Source organism: Hyperolius riggenbachi, chromosome 9 (assembly GCF_040937935.1).
Source record: "Hyperolius riggenbachi isolate aHypRig1 chromosome 9, aHypRig1.pri, whole genome shotgun sequence".
In the NCBI taxonomy this organism is placed as follows: Eukaryota; Metazoa; Chordata; class Amphibia; order Anura; family Hyperoliidae; genus Hyperolius; species Hyperolius riggenbachi.
This window is the reverse complement of record NC_090654.1, coordinates 58,153,347-58,178,002: the sequence shown is the minus strand read 5'-3', so window position 1 is coordinate 58,178,002 and position 24,656 is coordinate 58,153,347. Positions and strand designations below refer to the sequence as shown.

General features: G+C 47.1%; 2 protein-coding genes across 7 annotated transcripts in view; one reads left to right on the top strand and one right to left on the bottom strand.

The window, feature by feature from the left end:
- GGA1 (golgi associated, gamma adaptin ear containing, ARF binding protein 1) overlaps positions 1-24,656 on the bottom strand; it is a 468,858-nt gene that overhangs the window by 61,294 nt on the left and 382,908 nt on the right. The window contains exons 1-2 of one of the 2 annotated variants that reach the window (XM_068252846.1): positions 7,469-7,553; positions 6,566-6,650 (exon numbers count right to left, since the gene is read on the bottom strand). In XM_068252846.1, coding sequence (XP_068108947.1) covers positions 6,566-6,650; positions 7,469-7,499 — 116 coding nt within the window. In that variant the 5' untranslated portion in view covers positions 7,500-7,553. Of the gene's footprint in view, positions 1-6,565; positions 6,651-7,468; positions 7,554-24,656 lie in introns of those variants that run through there. The other variant, XM_068252845.1, reaches the window with a different exon arrangement.
- The window catches only part of ASPDH (aspartate dehydrogenase domain containing), a 62,144-nt gene continuing 45,216 nt past the window's right edge, over positions 7,729-24,656 (top strand). For 2 of the 5 annotated variants that reach the window (XM_068252838.1, XM_068252836.1), the window contains exons 1-2: positions 13,411-13,455; positions 19,114-19,183. In XM_068252838.1, the coding sequence (XP_068108939.1) occupies positions 13,447-13,455; positions 19,114-19,183 (79 nt within the window). In that variant the 5' untranslated portion in view covers positions 13,411-13,446. Of the gene's footprint in view, positions 7,793-13,410; positions 13,456-14,263; positions 15,048-15,883; positions 15,909-19,113; positions 19,184-24,656 lie in introns of those variants that run through there. The other 3 variants (XM_068252839.1, XM_068252837.1, XM_068252840.1) reach the window with 3 other exon arrangements.

Genomic DNA, 24,656 nt, shown 5'->3' with positions numbered 1-24,656 from the left:
CGGCACCTATTCAGTAAGGAGACCTTGGGCAAGATTCCCTAACACTGCTACTGCCTATCGAGAGGGCGCTAGTGGCTGCAGCTCTGGTGCTTTGAGTCCACCACAGGAAAAGTGCAATATTAATCCCCTGTGTTTTGTCTATCTCAAGAGTCTAGTTGGTCCTTTCTTTTTGTTTGTAACGTTAACCCGTAGACTGCTGCGGACGTCTATAGGTGTTCTGTGTTTTCGCATCCAGACGCCACGGATGTCTAAAGGTATTTTAGTAAAAAAAAAAAAAAACTACTTTTCCCTGCCTGTTACCCCATATTCCTGAGCCATGGACGACTAAGGGCCCGTTTCCACTGGCGTGGTTACCGCAGAGTTTTCCTGCAGGCAAATCGCGCAGGAAAATTCGGCCTTAGGATACAAAGGCGCCGCCAGCCAAATCACTTGCGCTAGCGATTTGGCCAACATTTCCATCCGTTTCCGTGCAGGCGGCTGTAAATACCATAGCCGTGCATGGCACGGCTGATGGGACTCATGTGCGTACCCGCAGGCCAGGAAGTGCCACCGCGCATCTCACAGCCGTGCACGGCACAAGTGGTTTCGAGGCTTTTAGAACAAAGTTTTGGCTCAGTGCCAACTTTCGACCTATAATATGCAAATCATTCGAAGATGATGCCAAATTATGCAAATGTTACTGCAAATCTATGCAGCCTGAAAATCGGCAAATCAAATGCTATCACTGCAAGATTTGATCATTTCATAATAGATTTTCAAAATATTAGCACAATTCTCAATCATCTCTAAAGTATTTGCACCTCAATGACATCCATATTGAATAATGTGGACTTTGGTACATGTAGATTTGGGCAAGACATTTAATAAACATAATACAAACATGGCTGGCACTGGCCTGTAGATTTTTCAAAAATTAGCTGGCAGTCTAAGGGTTAAGGGTGATAATCCAATGAAAGGTAGGATGTGTACTTTAACCACCCTGGCGTTCTGATTAAATCGCCAGGGTGGCTGCGGGAGGGTTTTTTTTAAATAAAAAAAAAACTATTTCATGCAGCCAACTGAAAGTTGGCTGCATGAAAGCCCACTAGAGGGCGCTCCGGAGGCGATCTTCCGATCGCCTCCGGCGCCCAGAATAAACAAGGAAGGCCGCAATGAGCGGCCTTCCTTGTTTTGCTTATATCGTCGCCATAGCGACGAGCGGAGTGACGTCATCGACGTCAGCCGACGTCCTGACGTCAGCCGCCTCCGATCCAGCCCTTAGCGCTGGCCGGAACTTTTTGTTCCGGCTGCGCAGGGCTCAGGCGGCTAGGGGGGCCCTCTTTCGCCGCTGCTCGCGGCGAATCGCCGCAGAGCGGCGGCGATCAGGCAGCACACGCGGCTGGCAAAGTGCCGGCTGCGTGTGCTGCTTTTTATTTCATTAAAATCGGCCCAGCAGGGCCTGAGCGGCAGCCGCTGGCGGTGTTGGACGAGCTGAGCTCGTCCAAACCGCTCAGCTGGTTAAGTTTATTTGCAGAGCGCTTTCCATAACTTAGGAGTAAACAGAACTCCTATTAGAGAGTCCAAGGGCTTGATTCAAAAAAGAGTGCTAACTGTTAGCACGTCGGTTTGGCACGAATTTTTGCGCGCAATTACACGGTTTCGCACGCAAAAGCGAATTTTTCATGCAAAACTGTTATGGTTTGTGCAAAAATTCGCGTTTGCGCGCGAAAGTGATACCGATGTTGCGCGCGAAACCGCTTAATTGCGTGCAAAATTTCACGATCGTGCGCAAACGCAAAAATTAACGCAAAAACGGCCGTGCTAACAGTTAGCACTCTTTTGTGAATCAAGCCCCAAGTGTGATCAGCACCCATGAACCAAAAAACAAAAAGTGTCCAGACCAGTCATCCTTCCGTATCTCTCAGACGGCAGCCAATACTTTTCCAAAAAGGGTCGGCACCTCCTGTATTAATAGCCCTTTAAAGAAAAAAAATGTAAATAAACATAAAAAGTGAGTGGCTGCATCCCAGCTATGTTTTAAAGAGCTAATAATACTGGAGGTGCCGACCCTTTTTGGAGAAGACTCCTATTAGAGAGTACATCATTACACAACTCATACAATGTCACACTAGGCTGAGGGGGCAACACTTCCCACACACCATATCACTAAGAGCTAATGGTAGTAATCATGCACTGCTCCTGCACCATCACACCGAGGGGAAACACTGCTCCTGCACCATCACACCCAGGGGAAACACTGCTCCTGCACCATCACACCCAGGGGAAACACTGCTCCTGCACCATCACACCCAGGGGAAACACTGCTCCTGCACCATCACACCCAGGGGAAACACTGCTCCTGCACCATCACACCCAGGGGAAACACTGCTCCTGCACCATCACACCCAGGGGAAACACTGCTCCTGCACCACCATCACACCGAGGGGAAACACTGCTCCTGCACCATCACACCGAGGGGAAACACTGCTCCTGCACCATCACACCGAGGGGAAACACTGCTCCTGCACCATCACACCGAGGGGAAACACTGCTCCCCCACCATCACACTAAGGGGAAGCACTGCTCCTGCACCATCACACCCAGGGGAAACACTGCTCCTGCACCATCACACCGAGGGGAAACACTGCTCCTGCACCATCACACCCAGGGGAAACACTGCTCCTGCACCATCACACCCAGGGGAAACACTGCTCCTGCACCATCACACCCAGGGGAAACACTGCTCCTGCACCATCACACCCAGGGGAAACACTGCTCCTGCACCATCACACCCAGGGGAAACACTGCTCCTGCACCACCATCACACCGAGGGGAAACACTGCTCCTGCACCATCACACCGAGGGGAAACACTGCTCCTGCACCATCACACCGAGGGGAAACACTGCTCCTGCACCATCACACCGAGGGGAAACACTGCTCCTGCACCATCACACCGACTGGAAGCACTGCTCCTGCACCATCACACCGAGTGGAAGCACTGCTCCCCCACCATCACACTGAGGGGAAGCACTGCTCCTGCACCATCACACCGAGGGGAAACACTGCTCCTGCACCATCACACCAAGGGGAAACACTGCTCCTGCACCATCACACCAAGGGGAAACACTGCTCCTGCACTATCACACTAAGGGTAAACACTGCTCCCCCACCATCACACTGAGTGGAAGCACTGCTCCCCCACCATCACGCTGAGGGGAAGCACTGCTCCTGCACCATCACACCGGGGGTAAATACTGCTCCTGCACCATCACACTGGGGGGATATACTGCTCCTGCACCACCATCACACTGAGGGGAAGCACTGCTCCCCCACCATCACACTAAGGGGAAATACTGCTCCTGCACCATCACACCGGGGTGAAATACTGCTCCTGCACCATCACACTGAGGGGAAATACTGCTCCCGCACCATCACACTGAGGGGAAATACTGCTCCCGCACCATCACACTGAGGGGAAATACTGCTCCCGCACCATCACACTGAGGTGAAACACTGCTCCCGCACCATCACACTGAGTGCTTCCCCTCAGTGCGATGGTGCAGGAGCAGTGCTCCCACTCAGTGCGATGGTGCAGGAGCAGTGCTCCCACTCAGTGTGATGGTGCACAAGCAGTGCTTCCCCTCAGTGCGATGGTGCAGGAGCAGTGCTTCCACTCAGTGAGAGAGCAGTATTTCCCCTCAGTGTGACGGTGCAGGAGCAGTGCTTCCACCGTCACACTGAGGGGAAATACTGCTCCCGCACCAACACACTGAGTGGAAGAACTGCTCCAGCACCATCACACTGAGTGGAAGCACTGCTCCTGCACCATCACACTGAGGGGGAGCACTGCTCCTGCACCACAGTGTTCTCCCCAGGATCAATTAGGTGGGCGCGCCGCCCAGGTGAAGTAAGCCCCCCGCCCGGCTGCATCACACGCTGGGCTCTCTCCTCTGTGTACGAGATCTCCTGCTTTTCAGCAGACTCGTACAGGTATTGGCTCAGATCGGCGGTAGGCGGGACCATCTGACTGCAGCGTGCTCTAACAGGAACGATACAAGCAGTCAGTCACAGAGAAGGGACTCTGGTGTTTGTGTAGCTATAAAGGCAGGGCAGACTACGGCCGTTTGACTTTGTAATTCGGAGCCTCCTTTCCTCCTCACAGCTGCGTCATTAGGTCAGTTGCCTCTCTCCCTCCCTCCCCTCTGAATGTGTATCCGTAATTACTTGCTCGTCTCTGTGAAATATACGGCACTTGTGTTTAGAAGCCTAGAGAGGAGTGGGGAGTGCAGGCAATCACTCGCCTCCTCCCCCGGCTGTCACAAGACGCACGGGGTAGCTGCGGACTAGTTGCATATAGAGGGATGTTTTGGCTGCCTGGAGAACGGAGCTCACTGACCACAGCACTGAAGAGAACAAACCTGATCAGAACAGATACAGGCAAAACGCATGTAGCTGGCAGCTCAGCTGTGACCTCAGTATGCACACACAAAAAAAAAATCTGTCCTCCCCCCCCCCCCCCCCTTTTTAACCCCAAGGATACAATAATAAACCTGTGAAATCACAAGGGCTAGCATGTCCTTTCAGACCATGCTGCACTTTGCATTTTCACACACACAAAAAACACAGTTCTTATCTGTGTGAATTTGTAGCTTCTCAGAGTAATCTGTAGAACATGGACATGCGACACGATTCCTGATCGAATAAATGAATTCAGCCGGGAAACAATCGATGGGGTCCACAAACAACAAGGAAAACTTTATCAGCAATCAACCCTAAAACCATTGACTGAATAATTGTGTTCGATCGGCACCATTAACGATGCCCAATACATATAGCTGTATAGCTCTGGACATGTGTTAACTATATAATGTCTGTTTCACCTGCACTGTCAGATGGATTTCTGTAGCTGCAAATATAACAAAAAGCACTGCTCACTTTAAAGTGTACCAGAGCTGAAAATAGTAAAAAGATTTAAGCCCAATCTACACTATAAGATTCTTTGTGCGATTCGATTACGATTCTATTTACGATCCGATTAAATCCGACATGTCCGATCGGGATTCGATTCAATTCGCTTTGCCATTGCAAAACAATGGCAAATCGAATCCCGATCGGACATGTCGGATTTAATTGAATCATAAATAGAATCGTAATCGAATTGTACAAAGAATCGTATTGTGTAGATGGGGCTTTATACATACCTGGGGCTTCCTCCCCAAAATCTTTTTACTATTTTCAGCTGAGTCCCTTTAAGACAGATTGTGTATTTCTTAAAGCACGCCTGAAATGAGAGCCATATGGAGGCTCAGTGTTCTCCCCAGGCTCTTTTGGCCACATTCTCCACCCATCTAATTTTGGTGAGCACCCGGCTAACATCAGCTTGTTTCCTCCTCCTATGCTGTGAGTAGAGTTGTGTCAGCCCTGCATTCGGAGCAGTGCTTTTCAGCGCTGCTAGATTTGGCCGCAGCCAGCGCCGCCATAGACTATAATGGCAATCAGTCTATGGCGGCGCTCAGTGAGTAACGTCGGCTCCGTCAGAAGACGGAGCCAAAGTTGCTTAAAAAAAACACAATAATTGGGCTTCCAGCAATCGCTGGAAGCCGAATTATTTCATTCCCCCACTATCCATGTCGGCCTGGAGGGGGAATAGTAATTAAAACGGCCCGGACTTGTGCAAGAAGCAGGACCAGCCATATACCGCTGTATCCTGCGCCCAAGTCTACCGGCGCCGATTTCAAATGTACTCCCTGCATTCCCCCAGTTGTGCCACACCCGGCTACTTTTTCATGCCACCCGGCTGGAAAAAATTTCTGGGGAGAACACTGCACCATCACACTGAGGGGGAGCACTGCTCCTGCACCATCACACTGAGAGGAAGCACTGCTCCTGCACCATCACACTGAGAGGAAGCACTGCTCCTGCACCATCACACTGAGAGGAAGCACTGCTCCTGCACCATCACACTGAGAGGAAGCACTGCTCCTGCACCATCACACTGAGAGGAAGCACTGCTCCTGCACCATCACACTGAGAGGAAGCACTGCTCCTGCACCATCACACTGAGAGGAAGCACTGCTCCTGCACCATCACACTGAGAGGAAGCACTGCTCCTGCACCATCACACTGAGAGGAAGCACTGCTCCTGCACCATCACACTGAGAGGAAGCACTGCTCCTGCACCATCACACTGAGAGGAAGCACTGCTCCTGCACCATCACACTGAGAGGAAGCATTGCTCCTGCACCATCACACTGAGAGGAAGCATTGCTCCTGCACCATCACACTGAGAGGAAGCATTGCTCCTGCACCATCACACTGAGAGGAAGCATTGCTCCTGCACTATCACACTGAGAGGAAGCACTGCTCCTACACCATCACACTGAGAGGAAGCACTGCTCCTGCACCATCACACTGAACAGAAGCACTGCTCCTGCACCATCACACTGAGGGGGAGCACTTCCTGTGCACTATCACTCGGAATGTAAGCTGGTAGATTTCTACCTGACCACACTGAGCAGAAGAATTACTCATCACAGACCAGTATGGATCCTATAATACAGATAAGGCAATGACAGCTCCTCATACCCCTCCAGATCCTGGTTGAGCTGGTCACAGAACGCTTGAACATCTTCCCAGCTCTGTTCCTTGTTCAGCGGGTTGGTGGCCCGGTCTGCGTAGGAAAAAAAAAAAAGGAAGGGAATCACATGAAACCACAGAGCACAGCTAAGAAATCATGTGACATGGCAAGCCTCCCATTGACAGCACACACTGACAGAAGCACACATATCTCTCTGTCTATCTTTGACAATTTTAAAGTGGGCAGCACGGTGGCTTAGTGTTTAGCACTCTAACCTTGCAGCGCTAGGTCCCTGGTTATAATCCAAGACAGGGCACTATGTATGTTCTCCCTTTGTCTGTGTGGGTTTCCTCCAAGCACTCCAGTCCCCCCCCCCCCCCCACACACACACACCCCAAAAACATACAGATAAGTTAACTGGCTTCACCCTAAAATTGGCCCTAGACTACAATGGACATATGACTATGGCAGGGACTAGATTGTGAGCCCCTCTGATGTACAGTTAAGTGACAGGACTATGTATACTCTGTACAGCACTGAAGAAGATGCCAGCTCTTTATAAATACTATATAATAAAAATTTGTAAGGTGTCAACATATTACAATACATAATTTAACACATACAAGAAGTATATTACAAACTTGAGGCAAACAATCAGAGATATTAGTCCCAAAGGAGGGAAAGTGCCCTGTCCATTTCATATATATTCAGTATCTATACAAACGCAGCCACTTTCTGAGCACCAAGCTACAACTTCACCCCAGCTAGCAGAACACCAGCTGGGGGAGAACAGAGGGTGTGTGTATTATGCACACATTGCCTCATCACAATGATGACGTCAGTGAGAAACTGCAGGGCGGGCAATGACGTCAGGCTGTGGGTGACACTACAGGGGTCCCTCCCGCACTTACTGATCCGGGCCTCCAGGCTCTCCTCGTCCATTCTCCGCTGCAACACCGGACACTTCCTGGTTCTACCCGGCACTTCCGCCAGAAGACTAACTGCATCCCCGTCATTTCCGCCAGCAAGAGGTGTGTGACCGCTCTGCTGCACTGCGCATGCGCCGCTCGTTCTTGTTCTGGCATTGTGATGAACTGATGATGTGTAACAATGCATGTTACAGATACGGAGAGCGTAGTGCAGGGATTGTACTAGCAGGCAGCAGCACACTGTTGAGATGTAATGCAGCTGGAACGCGCCCAACAACAACTGCAGAATGGGAATATTGCTGTGTGGTGGGGATTGTGTAATGATGACATCATTGGGAGATGAGGAAGTTATTTGAGGTGGTTTGGGCGAGTTTGAAAGTGTGATGTAGGCATTATTATTATGGTATTTATATAGTGCTGACATCTGAAGCTCACAAACTATTAAGTGATGTCACTAGCCTTCCTTCATACAAAACTTCTTATACATGACTTTATCACCTATTTGATAAGAACAACCTTTCAGCACATTTACAAGCAAAATAATCACTCAATGCTTAAAGCAGAACTGAAATGACTAAAAAAAACAAAGTGTTTCACTTACTGGCGCGGAGCTAGGGGGGGTCGGGGTAGGACGGGTGCCCCCGGGCGCTAGGTCCCCAAGGGCGCCCCCAGCTCAGCTGCAGTGTTTTTTTTTTTAATATACAATTATTTTAATCAATACGCGCTGCTAGGCAGCGCTCACCGCCAGCCGGGCCGGAATCCGGATCTCCCCATCCGTCAGCGGGTGACGTCACTGACGTCACACGTCATGGTCGGCCGTCGCACCGCCGCGCAGTGTCCATATAGAAGTGGAACGCTGCGCAGAGCGGCAAGTCAGAAGAAGAGGCGCCGCCAGCTAGCGAGCCAGCCCCTGCCCTGAGCCCCAGCCCAGCCAGCACCATCCCTCTGGAGGAACAGGGCCAGGCAGGCCGCAGACAGCGTGGAGCCCCCAGGTGAGCCAGCCAGCCACCCGGACATTACTTCTGGAGGGGAGAGCGAGCGAGGGAGAGCCCCCTAAGGTGCTCACAGCTCTCCCTCCACTGCGCTGCTCCCCTCCTGCTGGGGGGCACACCTGACTACCTATTCTGGGCACATATACCCCCTGGCTACCTATATACCGGGCACATATACCCCCTGGCTACCTATATACCGGGCACATATACCCCCTGGCTACCTATATACCGGGCACATATACCCCCTGGCTACCTATATACTGGGCACATATACCGCCTGGCTACCTATATACCGGGCACATATACCCCCTGGCTACCTATATACCGGGCACATATACCCCCTGGCTACCTATATACCGGGCACATATACCCCCTGGCTACCTATATACCGGGCACATATACCCCCTGGCTACCTATATACCGGGCACATATACCCCCTGGCTACCTATATACTGGGCACATATACCGCCTGGCTACCCATATACCGGGCACATATACCCCCTGGCTACCCATATACCGGGCACATATAGACCCTGGCTACCCATATACCGGGCACATATACCCCCTGGCTACACATATACTGGACACATATACCCCCTGACTACATATACTGTGCACATATACCCCTGGTTACATATACTGGGCACATATACCCCTGGCTACCTGTTCTGTGGACATCTCTACCCCTGTCTACCAGTTCTGGGGACATCTATACCGCTGGCCACCTATTCTGGGGACATCTATACCGCTGGCCACATATTCTGGGGACATCTATACCGCTGGCCACATATTCTGGGGACATCTATACCGCTGGCCACCTATTCTGGGGACATCTATACTGCTGACCACCTATTCTGGGGACACCTATAGACCTGGTGCTACCTATTTTTGGGGAACCACTGCTGTCAGATTGAGTGTATTTTGGGGAACTGCTGCCAGGTGAGAGGTGTCTACCATATTAAGGGTCTGCCTATTGATGTGAAATGCTGTCTATTTATGTGCCTCATGACTGCTGAATTTGTCTTGTTGGGGGCCTCATGGTTACTGAATTTGTCTTGTTGGGGGCCTCATGATTTGTTGGGGGTCACAAGATCGCTGAATTTGTCTTGTTGGGGGCCTCATGATTTGTTGGGGGTCACAAGATCGCTGAATTTGTCTTGTTGGGGGCCTCATGATTGCTCAATTTGTCTTGATTGGGGGGGGGCTCATGATTGCTCAATTTGTCTTGGAACATGCTGGACGGTACATACTGAGGGAGAGTGGGTGAGCGTGAGCCTGCTAACTTCCTGTACATTTGGCTCCACCCATAACCACGCCCACATTTAATATGTGGCCACGCCCCTTTATTTGGCGCGTCGCGCCCTTCACCTTAGGGGGCGCATTAATAGTCTTTGTCCCCGGGCGCTGAAAGCCCTAGCTATGCCTCTGTTCACTTACCTGGGGCTTTTGCAGCCTTCCAGTCCCGCGCCGGTCCTCCACGATCCTCCGTTCTCCTGCCGCTAGCTACTTTTGGTTCCGTTGACTTGGCAACTGCGTCTGCCCGCTCCGAGCCATACGTATCTTTCTCCGCAATATTGTTTTGCGCTAATATCGCAGGACACTATTGCGGGCGACAAAGATACGCGTGGCTTGCCGTCGAGTCACATAAGTGAAACTTTGTTTTTTTTTTAGTTATTTCAGTTCCGCTTGAAATACTTAACAGATAAGGTGAAAAAGCTTTGTGAATCATACCCAATGTATCCAGAGCTCCCAAATGTTCCTTTTTCAGAGGAACAATCCCTCTTTGGGAACCCAATACTCTGTGTCTCTTTCTTCTTTTCCTGATTTCTGAGGGAAAAGTGGGTACCTCGGCAAATACACAGGTCGACTTATACACAAGTACATAGGGTACCTGGCTTTTGTGATGATCCCCTGTCTTTAAAGTCAATGGGAATAAAAAAAAAACACAGCCAGATACTTACCTAAGGAGAGGGGTCCTATAGAGCCTTCCCGCTCCTCTCTCGGTCCTCGTTCCAGCCCTGGCTTCCCGGGAGCAGTATTCAACCAATTTGGTTGAATACTGCTTTAATACCCCTCCGCTTTTCTATGCACTTTCAGAGCGATTTTCGCGTAGAAAGTGCTTTTGTGGAGCGATTTTTTTTTTTCACCACCAGACATCAGGAAGTGAACTCTTTGACCTGGCAATGAATAAATACATTGTATTTATTCATCAGAGCACTCTAGAAATCACTTTGCAAAACGCTTTTTCAACCACTTTGCGATTTCCCTATAATTTTCATTTAATCACAGATGCTCCTGAAGTGGTACAGGAGCCACGTTTGCAATTGGAAAGAAAGCGCATCGATTATGCGAGAATCGTCATATAAGCAAGGATTACACTGGCGCTTTTAAGGCGATTTTTAAAATCGCCAGCACCCCCAAAAAATGAAATCGCCCCTAATGTGAACAAGCCCTAAGTGTTGTAGAGAATGAACAGAGGTGCCAGCAGAGTAAAAATGGATAAAAGTTTTAAAAATCGCTGCCAGGCAGTGGTGGACTTACCTCCGGAAAGCAGACACGAAAGACTGTCTGAATTTATACAAACACATATATTAAAGGTACCCCAAGGGATGTAATGCGTTTCGCAGGCACAGCCCGCTTCATCAGGCAATTAATTGGGGACAAAACTGTGGACAAGAGACAACAAATATTGCTATAGCGAATTCTGAACAAAAATTATGAACAAAAATGATTATAGTGGATTCTGAACAAATATATTTTACATAGAGTGTATGTAGTTATATATGTATATCTTATGATTGATTTGTATTGAAATTTATTTTGAATAAAAACAATACGTATGGTAAACGTGATGTGTGGCTGAGTCAAGATAGCGAGGTATACATAGGGATATAGATATTAGCAGTAATATTTGTGTTAATGGCCATGCTAGACAGTAAAGTGCAGTGTGCGTGTTCATAATAAGATTAGCAGCCTGTGTAAACAAAATTTATTCTAAGGGTAATAAATCTCCTAGATCGTAGTGGAAGTGAAAGGAGGCATAAGTGGGGGCAGTGTGGAAGCTATTCCATACGGTGCAATAGTTATGCAGCGAGTGTAAACATTTTGGGGTAGTAGAAAGTGTTAGTGATAAAATATAAAAACATAACATTGAAATGAATAATAAAGCTTACTAGAATTTCAGCAATGGCACGTATAGCGCCTCTGTAATGGTATGAGGACGCTAGCTGTTTTAAATATGGTGTACTGGGAATCCCCAACCAAATGTTTACACTCGCTGTATAACTATTGCACCTTATGGAATAGCTTCCACACTGCTCCCACTTATGCCTCCTTTCACTTTAACTATGATCTAGGACCTAGGTTCTCAACGTGTGGTACGCATACCCCAGGGGGTACTTCTGATGATTCCAGGGGGTACTCAGGCTTGATATAATTAACCAAGAATAACAAATTTACAGTTTTAGAAATTGATAAGTCTCATTTAAACAACACCAAATTAGTGTTTTAGCTAATTAAAAACAATAGTAAATGCTTGGAAATTGTTTAGAACCAATTATCATGTACTACGATTAAATATATATTTGTCAAGGGGTACATTTGATAATGTTTACTATGCTAGGGGGTACTTGGTGAGTACAGGGTTTCAAAAGGGGTACATACCATTAAAATGTTGAGAAACTATGATCTAGGAGATTTATTAGCCTTAGAATAGATTTTGTTTACACATGCTGCTCATTTTATTATGAACACGCACACTGCACTTTACTGTCTAGCATGGCCATTAACAATTTTCCTCAAAAAAACAGTTTTGAATTCTGGCTTGCTTTAAGCCATACATGTCAAACTCCGGCCCGCAGGCCAAATCTGGCCCTCAGAGCCATTAAATTTGGCCCTCAAGTGGTTTCCCCACTTTGCATTATGTTTGGCCCACTTTAGACCACCAGGGAAACTATATTGGAGGTGAAACCCTAGATCAGGGGTCCCCAAACGTTTTGGGTCGAGGGCCGGGTCAACATACTTCAGACTGCTGGGGGGCCGGAGTATACATAAAATGGATGAACAAAGAGTTTTCCGCTGTACCAGTAGTTCAGGTGAAATACAAAAGTCTTTTATTTCTTCAATCCAACATCATGGTATACATATAAAGCATACGTGTATCGGAGTGAGACTGGCTCCTTAATCATAGCTGATATACATAAAATGATGTTGTCTTTGTGGGCCAGACAGTAAAGCATACCCAGGTGACACCCTGCAGTCCAATTGGACAGCAGTGTCACCGACCTGATCTGGAATTTGATTGGAAACCAAGGAATTACTGCTTTCTGGCTTCCATGTGGATGGGTGGTGCCAGCTCTGCTATTCTATATGTGGACCACCAATATTTAAAGATGTAGCTGACCGCATCTATAAGTAATACATTTTGTGTGTGGAGGCCGGTAACGCGGGCCTTAGTTTGAGGACCACTGCCCTAGATCACCAGGGAAGGAATACGGGGAGGTAGGGGGAAAGCAATAAACACTAGGGAATTGTATAAGGGGAGGGGGGGGCCTCTAGACACCTGGGAACTGTATAAGGGAGGGAGGACCACTAGACGCCAGGGAACTGTATAGGGGTTGGAAGGAGGTTCATTAGACACCTGGGAACTTTATAAGGGAGGAAGGTGGCCAGTAGACATTGAGGTTGGCCTGCGACTAGGTCTCAGTGCATAATTTCAGCCCACTTTATATTTGAGTTTGACACCCCTGCTTTAAGCCCAGTAACATTATTTTACCACCCTTGTAGCTGTACTGTCACTAGCTGCTTTTTAAGCTTCTTTTATTTTAGGGATTCATTTGTGATTTTGTTTTTGTTTTCTGTAAAACTGACCCAGTAGCCTTAGTAATAATTAACGGTGCAGTTAAACATTCCCCTAAACGAGAGCCAAGTGCAAAGTCCTATGGCGAGGTGTATTCACTCCACGGGCTCATGCAGGAGGTGAGACATCCCAAACTTTAATGAACTCCACTGTCACTTTCCTCCGTGGATGTGAGATCTTTTTGGGGTTTTTCTTTAACATCATTCTTTTTAAACTGGTACCCAATATGGCACAGTTTGATAAGGCAGGTAGTAGAGGTGATGGGATTGGCACACAGTGGTTTAGAAAAAATACTGTGTGCCACCCCACGTTTGTCTCTGTTAGTCCAGTCCCTGGCATTTTATTCACAATAGATAAAGGCTATGGTGCAGGCTTACAAAGCAGAACAGGCCACTGTTCCATATTCATTTTCTCTTTTATGCTACAGGATCTGTCCTGCAAGGTGCTCAGGGTCTTGTACTCTCTTAAAGTGGCCACACACCATACAATTTTTAAAATGTTGTTTTTAATTCAAGAATTGCAATCAATTTTTCTCACTGGTTGTAACATTTAAAAAATCTGACCAATATACCACACACGTGGTCAATTTTTACCCAATTATGAAAAAAATGATTGAAAACTTTGAGAAAATTGCTTGGAAGTATATATAAGGAAATTGACAATCTACCACACACCATTCAATTTTCATAAAAATGAACAGAAAAATCCAGCACTCCCAATAGATTTTTATTGGATAAAAACGGGAAATCGATCGGATTTCTTGCTCGAATATAAAAAAAAGCTTTACATTTTTGGGAAAATCCAATAATTTTTATCAAATTGCTGTAAAATCGGATCATTTTATTGTATCGTGTGCGGCTACCTTTAGCTTTTCTCTTGCCTCTTATCTCTTTTATTTGTGTGTTATGCCAATACGCTAGAACAGTAAAATACATAGCTAGCGATGTGAAAATTATAAACTTACTGTATATTGACAATAATAACAAACTGGGGCACAAGGAGAAGATGACCCTGCCTAATCATGCATATCATCCTATTTCTACACTTTCCCTACTGCACCCCTCACTGCTGGTGTACCACAAGGCTCAGTCCCTGGACAGCCATACTATCCCAGGAAAAAAACACTTATATACAAGTAGATAAATACTTGTTCTACATACATAACATATGTAGTGTACTGTCCAAGTTTTGATTTCAGTGAATTCTATACTGGCATTTTCCATCTTTACTGCCTCTGACTGAAGCCAATCCTGATGTCATTTCCTTCCTTTACTCTTTTTTTCTACTATGCAGTGTCGTAAACTGCAGTGTCGCATCTAGCTTGCTTTGTAAACGCATGTGAGCACAGCATAGATGATATTTCAGCATCCTCTGCAGAGGGGTGAGGTACTTCCCTTCTCAGCCTTGTGTCACACTGAACAGTTCTCAGCCAATCAGTGAGGAGCAGGAATGTAGGCGGGGAAATAACAAGCTTCCCTCTCCTCGGCAATGTCCCTTCAGAGGGACTAACAAACTTATCCCTAACACAGTCATATGTCCATCAGTCTAGGGCCAGTTTAGGAGCAAGCCAATTAACTTATCTGTATGTTTTTGGGATGTGGGAGGAAACCAGAGTGCCCGGAGGAAACCCACACAGACACGTGGAGAACATACAAACTCTGTGCAGATACTGCCCTAGCTGGGATTTAAACTGGGGACTCAGCTCTACAAGGTGAGTGTGCTATCTACTATGCCACCATGCTGCCCCTCATGCCAATTTCTTAGTAGGGCTAGCAATATATGGCCTTGTTTCACTAACGCTACCGTGCACAAACACGGTTAACATTAGCGTGCACACACTACGCATGCTACGCACAGTCCTGTCAGCGTAGCGTGCACTCTTAACTCAATCATTATGCTTCTAACTGCTGCGTGATGTGCTCATAGTATGACCGGAATACTCCTCTAACTTTAGTTTGCCCTTTTGGAAGCGTTGGCCCACCAAGGGCAGAGGGGGAATGGGATGTGAATGATTGGGAATCTTGATGGAAGTTTTGCTTGACTGTTAGCATTGCCTCTGGGTGGAGCCCCTCGTTTGTGAGCGTTTTTCAAATTACCCAACCTGTATGCTGGATAAAGGGATAATAAGGCGTGGCAGGGGCTATCCATTTTTTTATTACTAATAAGGAAAATTAAATATAAATGTGCAAGAATTATTTATGAACATTTTCCCTGACATTTTCATGAATGAGAAAAAGGCAGCATAGCCAGCTATTACCCATCAGTCACTGCAGTTCAGATCAGGTCCCAGTGTACAGTATAAATATATCAGTCAGCTGATAGTCATAAAAGTGATGTTATCAGCAAAGAAATAACAACACTTTTCTGTCTGCCTGTAGAATGACTCATTTAGAACCATATAAATATGGCCATAAGCAGTTCTCTGAGTGATGATCGCCACCTTCAGTTTCCATGTCCCATCTGCATTTACATCCGCACTCATGCTGTTTATAAAGCAGCGATCAGCACTATCCCCACCTAGATCACCAAATACCGTTCACCACTTTGAAAACACTGAAAAGAATGAAACAAGGTGGGTGAGGGACTTCCTAAAATAGCCATTCAAAGTATATTAACTCAGTTTTACCCATCTACCGGTACATATATGTGGTAAAGATGGCCACTAACAGTCCAATTTCTAGCAAAAAATTGTTTGAGCGATCAGATAATTCTGATCGGATGTGATGGGATTGGTTGTAAATTATCTCTGTTGATGGGCACAATCGATTACGGACGATTATAAAAACAGCTGTCCGATTGGATTTTCATTGAACCAAAATTTGGATTTTCTTGTTGGTTGTGATAAATAGGAAGCAAAGATTGGTTCGTTGATGGTGTAGAGAGCGATGTATTACAATATTTCACTTCCAATCAGAATTATCTGATCACTCAAACGATTTTTCAACTAGAAATTGGACCATTAGTGGCCATCTATATGATTCCAGGCCGCTTTGTAATGCGGCTTGCTGCGTGGCAATGCACCACCTATAGCAACCATCGCAGTGTAGCAGGTGTGTTCCCACATAGAAATATCATAAATATGCAGACATTTCACAATAATAGACAGAGTTTCTTCACCTGGCTTCTGAGTTGGCCTGGGTGCTGTGCCCGGCTGGCCTGGTGGTGATACTATACAATAACAATAATATTTATATAGCGCTTTTCTCCCTGGGGACTCAAAGCGCTGTGACCCTGCATTATGCAGTCTCAAAGGCTCGGGAAAAGAGGTGAGTTTTTAGCCTTTTTTTAAAGCTGTCCAGAGAAGGAGCCTCTCGTACTGATTGTGGAAGTGAGTTCCATAGAGTAGGGGCTGCGTAGGAAAAGGCCCGAGCACCAAATGTTAAGTGTATCCTGGGAATAACCAGCTTCATCTTGTTGGCAGAGCGGAGGGTGCGTGAAGGGGCATAAAGTTCCAATAGATCCGCTATGTATTTGGGTCCCATGTGGTGTAGAGCCTTGAATGTCAGCAGGCAGATCTTAAAATTGATTCTCCATTTTACTGGCAACCAGTGAAGAGTTTGCAGTACTGGGGTGATGTGTGAGCTGCGGGGGGCATTGGCTAGGAGTCTGGCTGCAGCATTCTGTACTAGCTGTAAGGGGCGCAGAGCCTTATCTGTAGATCCGATTAACAGGCTATGATGCTGGCTGGCCTGGTGGTGATGCTATGCTGGATATGATGATGGCTGGCCTGGTGGTGATGCTATGCTGGCTTGCCTGGTGGTGATGCTATGCTGGCTATGATGCTGGCTGGCCTGGTGGTGATGCTATGCTGGCTATGATGCTGGATGGCTGGCCGGCCTGGTGGTGATGCTAAGCTGGCTATGATGTTGGCTGGCCTGGTGGTGATGCTATGCTGGCTATGATGCTAGCTGGCCTGGTGGTGATGCTATGCTGGCTATGATGCTGGCTGGCCAGTTGGTGATGCTATGCTGGCTATGATGCTGGCTGGCCTGGTGGTGATGCTATGCTGGCTATGATGCTGGCTGGCCAGTTGGTGATGCTATGCTGGCTATGATGCTGGCTGGCCAGTTGGTGATGCTATGCTGGCTATGATGCTGGCTGACCTGGTGGTGATGCTATGCTGGCTATGATGCTGGATGGCTGGCCGGCCTGGTGGTGATGCTATGCTGGCTATGATGCTGGCTGGCCTGGTGGTGATGCTATGCTGGCTATGATGCTGGCTGGCCTGGTGGTGATGCTATGCTGGCTATGATGCTGGCTGGCCAGTTGGTGATGCTATGCTGGCTATGATGCTGGCTGACCTGGTGGTGATGCTATGCTGGCTATGATGCTGGATGGCTGGCTGGCCTGGTGGTGATGCTATGCTGGCTATTATGATGCTGGCTGGCCTAGTGGTGATGCTATGCTGGCTATGATGCTGGCTGGCCTGGTGGTGATGCTATGCTGGCTATGATGCTGGCTGTCCTGGTGGTGATGCTATGCTGGCTATGATGCTGGCTGGCCAGTTGGTGATGCTATGCTGGCTATGATGCTGGCTGACCTGAAGGTGATGCTATGCTGGCTATGATGCTGGATGGCTGGCCGGCCTGGTGGTGATGCTATGCTGGCTATGATGCTGGTGATGCTATGCTGGCTATGATGCTGGCTGGCCTGGTGGTGATACTATGCTGGCTATGATGCTGGCTGGCCTGGTGGTGATGCTATGATGCTGGCCGGCCTGGTGGTGGTGCTATGCTGGCTATGATGCTGGCTGGCCTGGTGGTGATACTATGCTGGCTATGATGCTATGGTGGTGATGCTATGATGCTGGCTGGCCTGGTGGTGATGCTATGCTGGCTATGATGCTGGATGGCCTGCTGGTGATGTTATGATGCTGGCTGGCCTGGTGGTGATGCTATGCTGGCTGGATGGCCTGGTGGTGATACTATGCTGGCTGTGATTCTGGTTGGCCTAGTGGTGATACTATGCTGGCTATGATGCTGGTTGGCCTGGTGGTGATACTATGCTGGCTATGATGCTGGTTGGCCTGGTGGTGATACTATGCTTGCTATGATGCTGGCTGGCCTGGTGGTGATGCTATGATGCTGGCTGGCCTGGTGGTGATGCTATGCTGGCTATGATGCTGGCTGGCTTGGTGGTGATACTATGCTGGCTATGATGCTATGGTGGTGATGCTATGATGCTGGCTGGCTTGGTGGTGATGCTATGCTGGCTATGATGCTGGATGGCCTGGTGGTGATGTTATGATGCTGGCTGGCCTGGTGGTGATGCTATGCTGGCTGGCTGGCCTGGTGGTGATACTATGCTGGCTGTGATTCTGGCTGGCCTGGTGGTAATACTATGCTGGCTGGCATGGTGGTGATGCTATTCTGGCTATGATGCTGGCTGGCCTGGTGGTGATGCTATGCTGGCTATGATGCTGGCTGGCTGGCTGGCTGGCCTGGTGGTGATGCTATGATGCTGGCTGGCTGGCCTGTTGGTGATGCTATGCTGGCTGGCCTTGATGCTGGCTGTCATACTAAACCTGAGACTTACCTTAATATGACCCACAATGATGTGGAAAACTTACAGTCCAGGCCAGTTTTGCAGGATCACTTAAGATCTGATCTCTAATGGTCTCCAGCCTAAGGAACATTATTAACTGTGACCTTATGGGTTTGTTGTGCTAACTCGGATTTATCTTAAGTGTTTCTATTGCATTGGCCAGTGAGCAATTCTGGAACCCTCTAAGTAAAACAGTCAGATTCATTGGCTATGTGCTCTTAATCTTTCTTCAGATCCAGAACATCTGCACAATGTTGAAAGAAGCAAAGAGGCGTATTGGAATTGTTGGCTATGGACATGTAGGTAAGTGATCAGAACTTTCTAGAAGTAAAGGCACTTTAGATCAATTTATTATTACTCGACGATATTCACTAAAAGATGGTAAAAATTGCCATGCGCCCATGGAAAAGGAAACACCCAACTAGCTCTCCATAAATTAAAGGACAATTGAAGCGAGAGGGATATGGAGGCTGCCATATTTTCCTTTTAAGTAACACTAGTTGCCTGGCTATCCTGCTGATCCTCTGCCTCTAATACTTTAAGCCATAGACGCTGAACAAGCATGCAGTAGATCAGGTGTTTCTGACATTATTGTCGGATCTGACAAGGTTAGCTGCATGCATTTGTTTCTGGTGTTATTCAGACACTACTGCAGCCAAATAGACCAGCAGGGCTGCTAGGCTACTGGTATTGCTTAAAAGAAAATAAATATGGCAGCCTCTATATTCTTCTCACTTCATTTGTCCTTTAAGGAAACAGGTATTACCTCGCCAGTTATCTGTATCCTGTCCCAGGAACCAGAAGCTCTCTACTTGTTTGCTCGTCTATTGACCAGGCTTTACTGAGTCTAGGTTGATATGTGGCACCATTCTCAACATCTGCATCCCCCTAGTGAGATCGCATATCTGTCATCTTGATGTCATCTACCTGCCCACTTTTTCTATACCTTAACACAGAAATACTGAATGACCAAGTTTGTGAGCTTTAGCTTCAAAAATATGTATATTACCACAGAAATTAAATAAATCAGATTGGCGGTTTGTGAATCCGCCCCTCTCCAGCATTTGACCCCCAATCACCCAATGACCAACTGTAGCAGGATTGAGGCATTTGCCATTAAAAGTGTAAAAATGGCAACAATTTAAATATTCCCCTTGAAAATCAACAGGTGAATTTTGATTGGCTATTATAGGCTCCACCCACTTCCCTAAATATTAATCTCAGTCACCCAGTGACCATCTGGGCAAAGTTTGAGAACCCTTCCATTAACAGTGTAAGAATGGCTGCAGTTTATATTTTCCTAGTAAAATTTTTTTTTGGCTCCGCCCACTTTTTGTAACCTGGGCACACAGTCATTCAATGACCAAGTTTGAGAGCTTTCGGGTCTTTAGCATCAATAAAAACAAATCTGATTGGTTGTTTGTGGCTTCGCCCCTTTTCTGAATTTGAACCCTAGTGACCCAATGACCAACAGGTTTAAGGCTTGTGCTTTTAACAGTGCCAGAATGGCAGCTACTTTAATATTTCCATCAACAGGTGAATATTGATTGGCTTTTTTAGGCTCCACCCACTTTTCTGAATATTAATTGCAGTCACCCAGTAACCAACTATGCAAAGTTTGAGAATCCTGCCATTAACAGTGAAGAAGGGATGCAGTTTACATTTTCCCAGGGAAATCTGTTTTTGACTCCACCCAGTTTTTGTAACCTTGACACACAGTCACTCAATGACCAAGTTTGTCAGCTTTCGGGTGTGTGGCATCAAAATTGTGTGAATGGAAGCAGTTTATCCAGCAAAGAAATCTGATTGGCTGTTTGTGGATCCACCCCTTTAGTGAATTTGAAACCCAGTCACTTAATGAGTGACTGTAGCAGGTTTGAGGCCTCTGCCATTAAAGGACTTACGAGCCCAAAACCGGAAAAAAATGTGTTTACCTGTATGAATTTGTAACGCACGGAGGACGCCATCCGCGGCCTCCGTGCAGCTCCGCCGGGTCCCCGCTGCATTCGCTCCCGGCGACCCGGGACCCGGCGGAGCTGCACGGAGGCCGCGGATGGCGTCCTCCATGCGTTACAAATTCATACAGGTAAACACATTTTTTTTCCGGCTTTGGGCTCGTAAGTCCTTTAACAGTGTAAGAATGGCAGCAGTTTCAATATTCCCCTTGAAAATCAATAGGTACATTTTTATTGGCTGTTGTAGGCTCCACCTACTTTTATGAATATTAATCCCAGTCACCCAGTGGCCAACTGTATCAAGTTTGAGAATCCTGCCATTAACAGTGTAAGAATGGCTGCAGTTTATATATTCCCATGTATAAAGTTAGTTGTTTTTGGCTCCACCCACTTTTTCTAACCTTGACATATAGTCACTCAATGACCAAGTTTATGAGCTTTGGGGTCCTTGGCATCAATAAGTTGCATTTCGCCATTTAAATTAAACAAATCTAATTGGCTGTTTGTAGCCCGCCCCCTTTTAAGAATTTAAACTCCAGTCTCCCAGTGACTGACTGTACCAGATTTGCCATTAATGGCCCGTACTCACGGGCTGCAGAAGTGGCCTGTCGCCAGCACACGTGAGCGTGCTAGCGACAGGCTGGCGACAGCTTCTCTCCAGGTCCCTCCGCGTACACACGCGGAAGAGGGACCAGCGGCGAGACGGAAGCTGTCGCCGACGTTCCTCCTCCCCCCGCCGGAAGCTTCATTCACCTCTATGGAGGTTGCTGTCGCTAGTCCGCGTACTCACGCGGACTAGCGACAGTTGCGGCGGAGGTGCGGCGGCGACTGTTGCCATGCGATTGAAACTTTCAATCGCATGGCGACAAGAGCGGCGGGCGACAGTTCGGGGTGCACGCGCGTGCGACGGCCCATACTCACGGGCGACCTGTCGCCGCAACACGCGCGCGCCGCGTGTTGAGGCGACAAAAGTCCCTCGTGAGTATGGGCCATTAGAGTGTAAGAATGGCAGCAATGTAAATATTCCACTTGAAAATCCATAGGTTAATTTTGATTAACTGTTGTAGGCTCCACCCACTTTCCAGAATATTAAACCCAGTCATCCAGTGACCAACTGTGTCAAATTTGAGAACCCTGCCAATAAAAGAATGGCTGAAATCAATCTAACAAATCTGATTGGCTGTTTGTGGCTCCACCCCTTTGGTGAATTTGGACCCCAGTAGCCCAATGACTGACTGTATCAGGTTTGAATGTCTCTGCCATTTACAGTGTAAGAATGGTAGCAATGTAAATATTCCCCTTGAAAAATCAATAGGAATAGGTGAATTTAGATTGGCTGTTGTAAGCTCCACCCACTTTTTAAATATTAATCCCAGTCACCCAGTGGCCAACTGTGTCAAGTTAGGGAACCCTGCCATTAACAGTGTAAGAATAGTTGCAGTTTATATTTTCGCATGTAAAAAATTTAGTTGCTGCAACCCACTTTTTTTAACCTTGACATACAGTCACTCAATTACCATTTCCAAGTTTATGAGATTTGGGCTCCTTGGTATCAATCATTTGTATATTCCCATTGAAATGAATCAAATCTGATTGGCTGTTTGTGGCTCTGCCCCATTCTGAATTTGAACTCCAGTCACCCAGTGACCAACTGTACCAGGTTTGAGGCATCTGCTAGTAACAGTGTAAGAATGGCAACAATTTAAATATTCCCCTTGAAAATCAACTGGTGAATTTTGATTGGCTGTTGTAGGCTCCACCAATTTTTCTGAATATTAATCCCAGTCACCCAGTGACCAACTGTGCAAAGTTTGAGAACCCTGCCATTAACAGTGTAAGAATGCCTGCAGGTTATATTTGACCAGTGAAATTTGTTTTCGGCTCCCCCCACTTTTTATAACCTTGACACAGTCCCTCAATAACCAAGTTTGTGGGCTTTCGGGTTCCTGGCATCAAAATTTGTGAATGGAAGCAGTTTATCCAGCAAAGAAATCTGATTGGTTGTTTGTAGCCCCGCCCATTCAGTGAATTTGGACCCCAGTCAACAAATAACCAACTGTAGCAAGTTTGAAGCCTCTGCCATAAACTGCCATAAAGTGTAAGAATGTGTAAGCAGTTTAAATATTTCCCTTGAAAATCAATAGGTGAATTTTGATTGGCTGTTGTAGGCTCCACCCACTTTCCTAAATCTTAATCTCATTCGCCCACCCACTTTCCTGAATCTTAATCTCATTCACCCAGTGACCAAGTATGGCAAGTTTGAGAACCCTGCAATTAACAGTCTAAGAATGGCTGCCGTATACATTTTCCCATTAAAAATAAATGGCTGAAATTTGATTGGCTGTTTTATGCTCTACCCACTTTTCCTGGATTTGTAACCTCGGTCACCAAGTGACCAACTATGCCAAGTGTGGGGACTCTGGCTTGATGACTGTGAGAATGGCAGCCTTTTCCATTGACATAAATGGGTGAAATCTGATTTGCTATTTGTAGCTCCGCCCACGTTTGCAGGGGGGCCGCGAGATCCCCAGAACATATCATCCCAGGTAGTAAGGGATCTGTATACCAAGTTTTGTTCAAATTGGTCAAGCCATTTTCGAGTGATCGCGGCACATACATACACACATATATACATACAGTACATACATTCACACACATACATCCGATTTTAACACAGAAACACAGCAGGAGCACTCTTCCGTGTTCATAATCTCGCGCTTCCTGCTGTGTCTGCACCTTGTACACCCATTGGCTATTACCAGCCAATGGTTGTACAAGGTGCAGATACAGCAGGAAGAGCAAGATTATGAACATGGAAAAGTGCTCCTGCTGTGTTTCTATTCTGTGTGACCATCCATCCACTCTGTTCTGTTCTCGCCGTGGACATCCAGTGGCTGCAGCTATACCCTACGCCCTCTGCACCCGATCTCTCAGCTGCCCACTCCCCTTCGGCCCGATCACTGCCGCATCACCGCTGCACTCTGAGCCGCTCTCCTCAGCAGGTTAGTCCGCATTGCACACCCCTCACTGATTCTGGGTGGCCATTCATTGCTCCTGCTCTGCTCCCCCCAGGGCTTCGGCTTGCATGAGGGTCATTCATTTTTTAATGTTTTGTTAGGTAAAAGTTGGGGGGTCGGCTTACATGCGGGTCGGCTTGCTTGCGAGTATATACAGTATATGTATTTTATCGACTGAAAAATGTATTTAATTGACGTTAAACTGTATTCCCATCCTTTAAATTGATGTATTTCTTCTTTTCAAATGTTAATATGAAGGAAAATGAACAAGGCTAGAAAGGACCAGTGTAGTTTGAATTATAAAACAACATATTTTTCTTACACGTGTTTCCCCAAAAATAAGACAGTGTCTTATTAATTTTTGCATCAAAAGATGTGCTAGGGTTTATTTTCAGGGCATGTCTTATATTTCTATGAGCACACAAGGTTCTGTGCTGTGTGTCCTCCTGCCTTTCCCACTGTGCTGCCTCTTCCTCTGCTGGATACACCTCTTGTGTGTCCCTGTGTCCTTATCTTTCCCCCAGCTCCATGCCACTGTGTCCCCGAGCTTCAGTCAATGGGGAAGAAGTACGGCAACTTGTTTTCCTACTGGAGCCGATGGTCTTGCAGGTGGGACCATGGCTCTGTTATTGGGCCAATCACTGCACTCGCTGATTAGCAGTGAGTGCAGTGATTGGTCCATTGATGGAGCCATGGTCCTACCCGTGAGACCATGGGCTCCAGTAATAACACAAATTGCCCACCCTTTTCCCTTACTGCTGCTAGAGCTTATTTTCAGGGTAGGGCTTATATTTCGAGCATGCT